We start from the raw sequence: 12,366 nt of genomic DNA, 5'->3' as shown, positions 1-12,366 counted from the left end.
TGGCCGACGAACATTGAGTGCGCCTGCGCGCCGGCACGTCCCCCTTTTGGTTCGGCCCCGCAAGAGGCCGTCAGGAACTTAGAACCAATGAAAATTAAGCTTCATTGTTGTCTCCGCCCGTCTTGGATCTGCTGACCAATCAGAATGCAGAGAAAACATGCTTTGCTCCCAGTTTCTGGAAGAGGCTTTGCCCGGACTTGTTCGCCTGGGATGCAAAGGCCGCTTCCTTCCCCAACCGGGCGCCCTATGGGAAAGATATCCCCCCCACACACACATTATCCTCCAGGGGGCGCTAGCAGGGATTGTGCGATGCACCGTGTCTGGGCAGTCGTGGATATTTCTTCCCCATTTCAGGTCATCCAGTCCAACCCCCTTCCCAAGCAGGAGATCCTACATCTGCCTCTACCTACAATCGAACTCCCTCTTCTCTGTAACAGCCACTCAAGTACTGGCATCTTTCATGTCACTTCTACTGCTTCATTATACTAAAAGGAATCATTTCCTGCAACTGTTCATTGTATGGGTTGCCGACCAGACTGATTAGAAGGCTGCCTGCTGGCAATTTGACAGTTCAAATCTCACCAGGCTTAAGGTTGACTCGGCCTTCCATCCTTCCCAGGTCCATAAAATGAGGACCAGACTGTTGGGGACAATATGGTGACTCTGTAAACTGTTAGAGAGGGCTGCAAATCGGTATATAAGTCTAAGAGCTAATGCTAGTCCTCCTTCATTGAAGCAGTTGGAGGTATATCCATGTCCTCAGAGCCACCTGAGTGGTGGCCCTGGTTCCTGTAGTCTGCAATATTTTTCTTCACTAGAAATCCGTCACACTTCTTCCACCATTAAAAAGCTGTTCTTCCCAAGTTGGATGGCTAAAAGTCTTTGGCGATTCTGAGCCATCCAGGTCATGGTTTTTCTTGGAAGACATTTCACTTCTCCAAGAAGCTTCTTCAACTCTTCCAGGATGGTGGGGAATGGAAGGACAGCCATTCATTTGCATCCTTTGAGAGAGTCCTTGAGGCCACTTGGAACTCTACCTGTGTCCTCAGGAGGCGGATGATTGACAGTCTCCGTAGAGAGCGTCTGCTGGCCTGGTTGGTTCGAGATAAAGACTGAGAAGGCGGCTGGATTCCCACCACGCCTTGAGCAGGGAGTTCACCTAAGAGCCACAGTGGTGCAGTGGTTAGAGGGCAGAAAACTGTAGGTTACTTGTGCTGACTGCCGGCTGCCCGCAATTTGGCAGATCGAATCTCACCAGGCTCAAGGTTGACTCAGCCTTCCATCCTTCCAAGGTCAGTAAAATAAGGACCCAGATTTTGGAGGGCAATATTCTATTTATTTATTTATTTTATTTATTGGATTTGTATGCCGCCCCTCTCCGGAGACTCGGGGCGGCTAACAGCAACAATAGAACAGTGTACAATAGTAATTCAATACTAAAAACGATTAAAAACCCATTAATATAAAAACCAAACATACATACATACATACATACATACATACATACATACCATGCATAGAATTGTAAAGGCCTAGAGGGAATATGTTTGTTTACTCTCTGTAAACTGCTTAGAGAGGGCTCAAAAGCATTGTCAAGTTGTATGTAAGCCTGAATGCTATTGCTATCTTCCTTCCTTTCTTCCCTCGTTCCCTTTCTTATTCCCTTTCTCCTCTTTCCTGGCACTGCAGTAATCAGAATGCAGGAAAACTGCCCACTGCCAGGAGTTCAAATCTCACCACCGGCTCAAGGTTGACTCAGCCTTCCATCATTCCGAAGTTTGTAAAATGAGGACCAAGATTGTTGGGGGCAAGAGACTGATTCTGTAAACCGTTTGGAGAGGGCTGTAAAAGTACCATGAAGTGGTATATACGTCTAAATGCTATTGCTAAGCCAAAGGTCTTCAAACCTGGCAACTAAGACTTGGGGACTTCAACTCCCAGCATTCCCCAGCCAGCTATGGAGAATGGGAGCCAGCTATAGAGCATAGTTGGCTGGAGAATGCTGGGAATTGGAGTCCCCGTCTTCAAACTGCCAGGTTTGGGGCCCCCTGACCTAAGCCAGGCCCACGCGGCTTGGAACCCCTCCGGTGACTCTTTGGTTCTGCAGCCCAACAAGACTGACACAGACTTCAGAGGAGAATAAGAACTGCAGAAAAAACCATTGCTGCCAACTTGCCTTCTATTGAGGACCTGTAGATTGCACGAGTCAAAAAGAGGGCGGGGAAAATATTGACTGACCCCCCCACCTCGCATCCTTTATTTATTTAATTGGATTTGACATAAACTGTGTTTTAACTCCTACCTTCAAAAAGATGCTACGGAGCCCTGCACACAAAGTCAACTAGACACAAGGACAGTTTTTTCCCCAAACGCCATCACTCTGCTAAACAAATAATCCCCTCAACACTGTCAAACTATTTACTAAGCTGGCTATTACTACCCATCATTCCTAGCACCCATTTCCTCCCACTTAGGACTGTATGACTGTAACTTGTTGCTTGTATCCTTAAGATTTTTATTAATATTGTTTCTCCATTGCTTATGTGACCCCCCCCATTGAATCATTGTTGTACTTCATGATTCTTGACAAATGCATCTTTTCTTTTGTGTACATTGAGAGCATTTGCACCAAAGACAAATTCCTTGTGTGCCCAATCACACTTGGCCAATGAAATAATTCTATTTTACTCTATTCTATTCTTCTATCTTTTTAGTGATGCTGCTATTATTACTTTCTTCAAGATTTTTCTCTACTCCAGTGTTTCCCAGCCTTGGCAACTTGAAGATATCTGGACTTCAACTCCCAGAATTCCGCAGCCAGCATTCCATTCTGCATTCTGTTCTGTTTTTATATTAATGTATTGATTGTTTCCTGTTTGCTTATGGCAATCATTATGTGTTTTTTACCTCCGGATTCTTGACAAATGCATCTTTTCTTTTATGTGCACTGAGAGCATCTGCACCAAAGAGAAATTCCTGGTGTGTCCAATCACACTTGGCCAGTGAAATAATTCTCTATTCTATTCCTCCACTGCAAAAAAAGCCTGGCAGTGGCGGGCCCCGCCCCCTGGTCCGATCCGCGCCGGGATTGGCTCCTTCTCCCCTCTAAGCCCCGCCCTAATTCCCGGGCTCGGCCGGCCGGGGGCGTGGCTGCTGTTGCTGCCGCTGCTGCGTCGGGCGGAGGCGCAGTGGAGCCAAGCGAGGCGAAGCGAAGCAGTGCGGGCGGAGTGGAGCGGCGGCCCAGGATGAGCGAGCTGAGGCAGCGGGCGGCCCGGGAGCCCGAGGGGCAGCGCGACGCCCAGGGACAGGTAGGCGAGCGGGGCGGGCAGGCGGCGGCGTGATTGCAAGGGCTGCATTCCCCCCCCGGAGCCCGTGCAAGGCGAGGCGGCCGCCCGAGAGTCCCCGGGCCGGAAGAGCGGCGATAGCGCGGCGCCGGATGGTGGAGCCCCGGCGCTCGGGCTCGCTTCCCCCGCCGGCTCTGCAAAGGGGGCGGCGAGTGGCGCCCAGCCGCTGCGGGGGCCGAGCTGGGGCGAGCGGGAGGCGCCCGCACGTCAATCAATCCTTTTTCTGAGTGAGCGGCAGATAAACGCAAATCAACCAGGCAGCCGATGGGAAGAGAGCGGCGAGGAACCCTGGAGGTCTTCTAGTCTGACCCTTGGCTCAAGACCGAGACCATTGCAGACAAAGAGCCCCCTCGACCAACAACAACTCTTGGTCAATACGTAAAGAATTCCATTCTATTCTAAATAGAATAGAATGGAATGGAATTCTTTCTTGGCCAAGAGTCATTGGACAAACAAGGGATTTCTCTTTGGTGCAGATGCTCTCAGTGGACATAAAAGAAAAGATGCATTAGAATAGAATAAGAGTAGAATAGATTAGAAATTTGTCAAGAATCACGAGGTACAACACTTAATGATTGTCATAAGGCACCAATAAGCAATCAGCAATCAATATTAATACAAATCTTAAGGATAGGAGCAACAAGTTACAGTCCTAAGTGGGAGGAAATGAGAGATAGGGATGATGGGAAAAAACTAGTAGAAATAGTAGTGCAGACTTAGTAAATAGTTTGATAGTGTTGAGGGAATTACTTGTTTAGTAGAGTGATGGCATTGGGGGAAAAAACTGTTCATGTGTCTAGTTGTCTTGGTGTGCAGTGCTCTGTGGCGACGTTTTGAAACAGTTTATGTCCAGGATGCGAGGGGTCACTCAATATTTTCACCACCCTTTTGGCTCGTGCAGTATCCAGGTCCTCAATGGGAGGCAGGTTGGCAGCCATTGTTTTTTCTGCAGCTCTGATTCTCCTCTGAAGTCTGTGCCGGTCTTGTTGAACCAAACCAGACAGTGATAGAGGTGCAGATGACAGACTCAGTGATTCCTCTGTAGAACTGGATCAGCAGCTCCTTGGGCAGCTTGAGCTTTTGAGGGGCTGCCACAAAGAAGAAGGACTCACCCTTTTATTCTTCAAAAGTTCCTGACGGCCGGACAAGAAACGTTGGACAGAAACTAATCCAGAAGAGAAGCAACCTGGAACTAAGGAGAAATGTCCTAGTTAGAACAATTTACCAATGGAACAGCTTGCCACCAGAAATCGTGCCCCACCCCCATCACTAAGAAGAAACTGGACAGCCACTTAACTGGTATAAGAGTATAAGAGCTCAAGCAAGGGGCTGGACTGGATGACCTCTAAGGTCCCTTGCAGCTCTGTCCCATTCTAACGGCACCCAGAGGTTGCGCAAAGCCTGAGATGCTTAAAGGTGCTCTGCTTGGAAACTTGCTTGATGCGCCTCCATCAGAGGTCAGGTTTAGGTTTTGGCCCAGCTGTTGCAGCATCTGTTTCTGGCCTGGCCTGGTTTTATGGTGAGCAGGAAGGCCACGAGTCACCAGAACTCTCACCCAATTCTGTCCACAGTATTTCTCCGTCCGACTGGCTTTAAACTCTGCGCTTAGGAGCGTCCAGTCTACTTACTCGATGTCTATAGAGATTCATTGTCATCCAGGTCACGGTTGTCCCAAAGGAGCAACTGGACATCCTGTCTTTGTCTTTGAAGACATTTCGCTTCTTGTCCGGTCAGAGCTGAAGTCACATGATTTGAGTCTTGTATTGGCAGTTCTGCGTTAGCAAAAACTTCAGAAGAGAAGGATTGAGGGGTCGTGATTTCTGACAGTCTCGGAAGGGTGAACAGTGTGGTCAGGCAGTAGGGAAAGCAAGTACAGTGGTCCCTCTACTTAAGAACTTAATTCGCTCCGTGACCAGGTTCTTGTTCTGTCGGATTCTCTGGTAGAATCCTCCCAAAAATTCACAGGTACAAATTTCAGACACACACACGTTTGAAAATTCAAAACAATGTTCTTTATAATGAAAATCCACTTAAACCAAGCCCTCTTTTGGTATAGCAAAGAGCCCTCGTCTCCAAACAAACTGGTAATTGATACAAGTCCCTTATCAGTCCTGTGATACTTAGCTTGCAGCTGTGAGGCAATTCACAGTCCTTCTTCTTTCACAAAGTAAAACACACTTTGCTCTGGTTTAGTTTCAAAGCAGGGAAAAATCAGCACACAAAAGGTCAAAGTCAGTAAAGCAGTCATGAAACACAACGATCAGATAATCCTCCACAATGGCCAAACCCACAGGCTGCTCTTTATAGCAGCCTCACTAATGACCACAGCCCCACCCAACCACAGGTGGCCTCATTTTCTTTTATAATAATATCTCAGTTGTTGTTGCCTATGCATCGCTCTCCGCATGCGTGGATGTATCATTAACTCTTGTTCTGAATCCAAGGAGGAGAGAGATAATTGATCTCCTTCTGAGCTGTCTGCCCCACTCTCCTCCCTGTCACTCATGTGTTCTTGGTCAGAGGAGCCTTCATCAGCAGATTCCATCGGGGGCAAAACAGGCCTGTAGCATGTGGATGTCTCCCCCACATCCACAGTCCTTGGGGCAGGAGCTGGGGCAGAGCCAACCACAACAGTTCCTAAGTAGAAAGGTTTGTAAGTAGAAGCAATTTTTTCCCATACGAATCAATGTAAAAGAAAATAATGCATGTAAACCCATTGGGAAAGAAATAAAAGCTTGGAATTTGGGTGGGAGGAGGAAGAAGAGGAGGAGAAGGACAGTCGCTGCCCAGAGCGAAGGGAGTGTTTCTTTTCTCTGGGTGCTGGCAGAGGTTTATTCCCTCTCCAAGCGCCCAGAGAAAGGAAAATGCCTTGTTCGCTCTGGGCTGCCAAAGCCTCCTTAAGCGCCACCGAAAGGCTCCTCTGGCAGCCCAGAAAAGCCCGAGATGGCTGGGATTCAAGGGGGAATGGCAAGAAACTGGCTGGGCCTTCGTGCTGCTCTCAAATTCCCTGGGAAATTTTTCCACGCTTGGGTTCTTAAGTAGAAAATGGTTCTTGAGAAGAGGGGGGGAAATCTTGAATGCCCGGTTCTTATCTAGAAAAGCTCTTAAGTAGAGGTACCACTGTCGAATGCTTGGCTGCATAGCTAGAGGTATCACAAGCAGGAAGAGGGAGATGGTGATCCTGCTGTATAGAGCACTGGTGAGACCCCATTGGGAATAATACTGTGTCCAGTTCTGGAGACTTCACCTACAAAAAGAGATCAATCAAATTGAACGGGTCCAAAGACGGGCTGCAAGAATGGTGGAAGGTCTTAGCCATAAAACGTATCAGGAAAGACTTCATGAACTCAATCTGTAGAGTCTGGAGGGCAGAAGGGAAAGGGGAACCATGACTGAAACATTTAAATATGTGAAAGGGTTAAATAAGGTTCAGGAGGGAAGTGTTTTTAACAGGGAAGTGAACCCAAGAACAAGGGGACACAGTCTGAGGTGAGTTGGGAGAAAGATCAGAAGCAACCTGAGAAAATATTATTTGACTGAAATAGTAGATGCTTGGAACAAACTTCCAGCAGAGGTAGTTGGTCAATCCACAGGAACTGAATTTAAACATGCCTGGGATAAACATAGATCCATCCTAGGATAAAATACAGGAAATAGCATGAGGGCAGACGAGATGGACCAGGAGGTCTTTTTCTGCCGTCCATCTTCTATGTTTCTATGTGAAACGTCTTCAAAGAAAAACCAGGACGTCCATTTCCCTCTTGGAAAAACACCTTAGGGTCTACTGCTTGGGGGTAAGCCCTTCCCTAACGCTCCCTAGGCCCTCCAGCCAAACCTCTCCACCCACCGTAGCTGTTGATGAGAATTCTGAGCATTGATGTCCACCCATCTGGAAAATGCGTTGGGAAAGGTTGGACAAAGCTGGGCGAGAACAGTGGCCCAGGACTTAATCCCCTGTCCCTGCTGATTGAAGCTTTGATGCCACAGGAGACAGGATGGCAGCGTTCCAGTATCTCACGGGCTGCCACAAAAAAGTGGGAGACATGCTATTCTCCAAAGCACCTGAGCGTAGAGCAGTGTTTCTCAACCCTGGCCGCTGGAAGATGTGTGGCTGGGGAATTCTGGGAGTTGAAGTCCACACATCTTCCAGCGGCCAAGGTTGAGATACACTGGTGTGGAACAAGAAGCAATGGGTGGAAACTAAACAAGGAGAGAAGCAGCTTGGAACTAAGGAGAAATTTCCTGACAGTTAGAACAATTAATCGGTGGAACAGCTTTGTTTGTTTGTTTGTTTATTATTTTGATTTCTAGACCCTTCTCCGGAGACTCGGGGCAGCTTACAACAGAAAGAATAAATACGTAAATATGGCACAGTAGAAATCGAAGCTAAAAGCAATCGATTTAAAAACTAAAATCTATTAAACTATCTGAGCAAACCTAAAAACCCATATCTTAAAACCATTCAATCACATTCATCTGTATCTTGACGTGGGCTGGAACGGAATATCTGTCTTCAACAGCCACAGGCCTGGCAGCACAGATGTGTCTTCAATAATTTCCGACCACTTGCCTCCCAAAGTTGTGAATGCTCCAACACTGGAAGTATTAAAGAAGATGTTTGGATGACCCTTTGTCTGGAGTGGCGGAGGGTTTCCTGCCAAAGCAGCCAGTTGGACTAGAAGACCTCCAAGCTCCCTTCCAACTCCGTTATTCTGTTATATGGGTACTTAGGCAGGAGACCCTACACCACTTCAGACTTCCTGTTCTAGGAATCTCCTGGGAGGAAACAGGGCCGGAAAAGGCGGGGAGAAGCCTCCGTGGGGCCTCTCTAGGAATCTCCTGGGAGGAAACAGGGCCGGAAAAGGCGGGGAGAAGCCTCCGTGGGGCCTCTCTAGGAATCTCCTGGAAGGAAACAGGGCCGGAAAAGGCGGGGAGAAGCCTCCGTGGGGCCTCTCTAGGAATCTCCTGGGAGGAAACAGGGCCGGAAAAGGCGGGGAGAAGCCTCCGTGGGGCCTCTCTAGGAATCTCCTGGAAGGAAACAGGGCCGGAAAAGGCGGGGAGAAGCCTCCGTGGGGCCTCTCTAGGAATCTCCTGGGAGGAAACAGGGCCTCCACCCTCCCTGTGGTTTCCCCAATCGCACACATTATTTGCTTTTACATTGCTTCCTGTGGGAGAAATTGCTTCTTCTTACAAACTTTTCTACTTAAGAACCTGGTCACTGAACAAATTAAGTTTGTAAGTAGAGGCACCACTGTAATTGAGAGTTGGCCTTCTCCGGGTCCCGTCAACTAAACAATGCCGTTTGGCGGGCCCCAGGGGAAGAGCCTTCTCTATGGCGGCCCCGACTCTCTGGAACCAGTTCCCCCCAGAGATTAGAGCTACCCCCACCCTCCTTGCCTTTCGTAAACTCCTTAAAACCCACCTTTGCCGTCAGGCATGGGGGAATTGAAACATCTCCGCCAGGCCTATACAGTTTATGTATGGTATGTTTGCTTTTAATAATGGGTTTTTAGTGTTTCTCTTAAATTATTAGATTTGATATATATATTGTTTATTATTGCTGTGAGCCGCCCCGAGTCTACGGAGAGGGGTGGCATACAAATCTAATAAATAAATAAATTGGAATTCTGCAAGACAGGGCGTCTTGCTAATCCCCGGTTGTTGTGCGTGTGCTGCCAGGCACGATGCTTCTTCCTGTTCAGTGGAGCAAAATCCTGCCCTCGAGAGGCTTGCAATCCTGAAATAGAGCAAGGAGAGAAGTCACCTTTAGCAAGGAATAAAAGATGAGCTGCAGCCAGTGTGGTTGGATAACAGGGTAGATTGTTTTTGCCCTGTATTTTATTTGCAGTTTTGTTAGAAAAATGTTTTTCCTCCCTTCATTAAAAATAAGAGATCACCATTTGTTTTCTCCCTTTGATTTTTCTTCATTTTACAATGCAAAAGAAAGAAAATGAAATTAAACAGAAACACGGCCTCAAAGATTAACAATAGATCTCCTCTCCCTCTCTTCTATTCCTCTATCTCTTCTTCTATTCTTTCATTGATACGTTCTATTATACTATACCTTCTTTTCTATTCTTTCTTAGATATATTTTACTATGAGTATCTCCTCTATAACCTTCATCATGTATTTTACTATGAGTATATACGGTAGATATATACCCACTAAAACCCCTATTGTGTATTGGACTAACTATCTAACTAACTAACTAAATAAATAAATAAATGCCTTTCTTCTATTCCTCTATCTCTTCTTCTATTCTTTCATTGATATGTTCTATTCCTATACCTTCTTTTCTATTCTTTCATAGATATATTTTACTATGAGTATCTCCTCTATAACCTTCATCATGTATTTTACTATGTGTATATAGATATATACCCACTAAAATCCTCATTGTGTATTGGACAAAACAAACAAACAAACAAATAAATATAAAACAGCTTCATTTGAAGTTTAAATAAAACCGTGCACGCATAAACGTTAGCAAAAACAAGGTACAAATGTGCATGTATCTCCGATGGAAATCCTGCATGAGAAGGGGATGTAAATCTCCCAAATGTGTGTTTTATTTATGGTTTTTTCCCCTCCTGTTCTTGTTTTTCGTTTTCTTTTGTCTTTATTCTGTCTGTGTAAATTCATTTACAGTTCCAGAGCCTTGTTGTTTTTGCATTCTGTTTCTGTTTTTACAATTAAATTTTTAAAAAATTAAAATGCGAAACCTTCCTAACCCCATTTTAGGTTTTTTGCTGTTGACTTCTGCAGCTAGGATCTTGCCAACCAAGGGCCATCTAGGGAATGCTTTTCCTTTTATGGAATTCTGCTTCCACTCCTTACCCTGTGTGTGTGTGTGTGTGTGTGTGTGTGTGTATCTGTTCACGCGCATGCCCATACGTTTCCGTGCGTGTGCTTAAAATCAGCTCACAGGAACCGAAGCCTTTTCCCTTGCTGTAACTAGCGGTGCACGCGCTTGAGTCTTTACGCTCGGCAAATGCCCGCTAGCCAGACAGGATGCAGCGAAATAATGGAAGCGGTGCCAAGGACGCCTTTTTCCTTCCTTTGCTTAGAGAATCATTAGCAAGAGAGAAAATGTTCGAAAACCAAGGAGGGTTCATCCCTGAGCAATCAGGCTAATGGCGTGGTTTTAGTGCCCTTCCCCTAATGGCCCAATGCTGGAATTTCAGACACGTTTCATTTCATTTTATTGGATTTGTATGCCGCCCTTCTCCATAGACTCGGGGCGGCTAACAACAGTGGTAAAAACAACATGCGACAATCCAATACTAAAGTAGCTAAAAACCCTTATTTTAAAACCAATCATACATACAAACGTACCATACATAAATTGCAGAAGCCTAGGGGGAAAGAATATCTCAATTCCCCCATGCCTGACGACAGAGGTGGGTTTTAAGAAGCTTACGAAAGGCAAGAAGGGTGGGGGCTATTCTGATCTCTGGGGGGAGCTGGTTCCAGAGGGTCGGGGCCGCCACAGAGAAGGCTCTTCCCCTGGGTCCCGCCAAACATCGTTGTTTGGTTGACGGGACCCGGAGAAGACCCACTCTGTGGGACCTAATTGGTCGCTGGGATTCGTGCGGCACAAGGCGGTCCCGGAGATATTCTGGTACGATGCCACGAAGGGCTTTATAGGTCATAACCAACACTTTGAATTATGACCGGAAATTGATCGGCAACCAATGCAGACTGCAGAGTGTTGGAGTAACATGGGCATATTTGGGAAAGCCCATGATTGCTCTCGCAGCCGCATTCTGCACGATCTGGAATTTCCGAACACTCTTCAAAGGTCGCCCCATGTAGAGAGCGTTACAGTAGTCGAACCTCGAGGTGATGAGGGCATGAGTGACTCTGAGCAGTGAGTCCCGGTCCAGATAGGGCCGCAACTGGTGCACCAGGCGAACCTGGGCAAACGCCCCCCTCGCCACATCTGAAAGATGGTTCTCTAATGTGAGCTGTAGATCGAGGAGGACGCCCAAGTTGCGGACCCTCTCCGAGGGGGTTAGTGATTCTCCCCCCCCCCCCGGATGATGGACGGACAGATGGAATTGTCCTTGGGAGGCAAAACCCACAGCCACTCCGTCTTGTCTGGATTGAGTTTGAGTCTGTTGATAGCCTCCCTTGCAAAATTCCATTACAGAAAGATTCAATCAATTAATCAGAATAGAACTGAGTTCTTCTAGTCCAACCCTCTGCTCCATCGGGAAACCCTACACAATTTCGGACAACTGATTGTCCCGTCTTTTTTCTTCATCCAGTGATGGAGCGCCCACAACTTCTGGTTGCAAGCTGTTCCGCTGGTTAATTGCCCTCACTGTTGGGAAGTTTCTCCTTAATTGCAGGTTGCTTCTCTTCTTCTTAATTCCAGGTTTTGTTTTTTTTAATTTATTAAATTTGTATGCCGCCCCTCTCTGTAGACTCCATAGACTCAGTTGCTTCTCTCCTTGATTAGTTTCCACCCATTGTTTCCGGTCTTGCCTTCTGGGGCTTTGGAAAACAGAAAGTAACGCACCACATTTTTTTCTTCTTCAGCGTTTATTTATTGAACACAATGAAGCTTACACACAAGAAAGAACGGTGTTTTTTCTACACTCCCTATTTTCCCATGTAATCTCCGTCCTGTTCTCTGGCCTTCCTCCAGCAAGACACAAGGGCATGTATAGGCCCTGTCGATACCACTCCTTGTTCTGGTCCCAAAGCCATTTCTGCACTGTATTGGCCTCCCCCTCTGTGCCCAGCGACTAACCGTACTTCTGTCAACTGCAGATTCTCCATCAACTGTTCACAAACGTTTGTGAATGTTCCCAACAGTTTCTTTCTCCACAGTGAGAAATTCAATGGCGACTCGCTGCTTGTAACGTCCATCCCTTACAGGCGCCATTTCGAAACATGGCTGCAGCTACGCTATCTGTCTGAAGAAGCACAACATTTACACACGCACTCCTGACAAGTCAAATAATGTCTATCTAAGGTTTCTCATTCGTACCATTACTCTAGGCTGAGAAAAAA

The 12,366-nt window shown here is 46.7% G+C and overlaps 1 protein-coding gene across 1 annotated transcript in view; it reads left to right on the top strand.

The window, feature by feature from the left end:
- The first annotated feature begins 3,132 nt into the window (after nt 1-3,132).
- Nucleotides 3,133-12,366, top strand: part of CDS2 (CDP-diacylglycerol synthase 2) — a 34,440-nt gene continuing 25,206 nt past the window's right edge. Inside the window, exon 1 of the mRNA XM_070765120.1 lies at nt 3,133-3,308. Coding sequence (XP_070621221.1) covers nt 3,246-3,308 — 63 coding nt within the window. The 5' untranslated portion in view covers nt 3,133-3,245. The remainder of the gene's footprint in view (nt 3,309-12,366) is intronic.

Source organism: Erythrolamprus reginae, chromosome 12 (genome assembly GCF_031021105.1).
Source record: "Erythrolamprus reginae isolate rEryReg1 chromosome 12, rEryReg1.hap1, whole genome shotgun sequence".
Classification (NCBI taxonomy): domain Eukaryota; kingdom Metazoa; phylum Chordata; class Lepidosauria; order Squamata; family Dipsadidae; genus Erythrolamprus; species Erythrolamprus reginae.
This window is presented reverse-complemented; position numbering and strand designations above follow the sequence as displayed.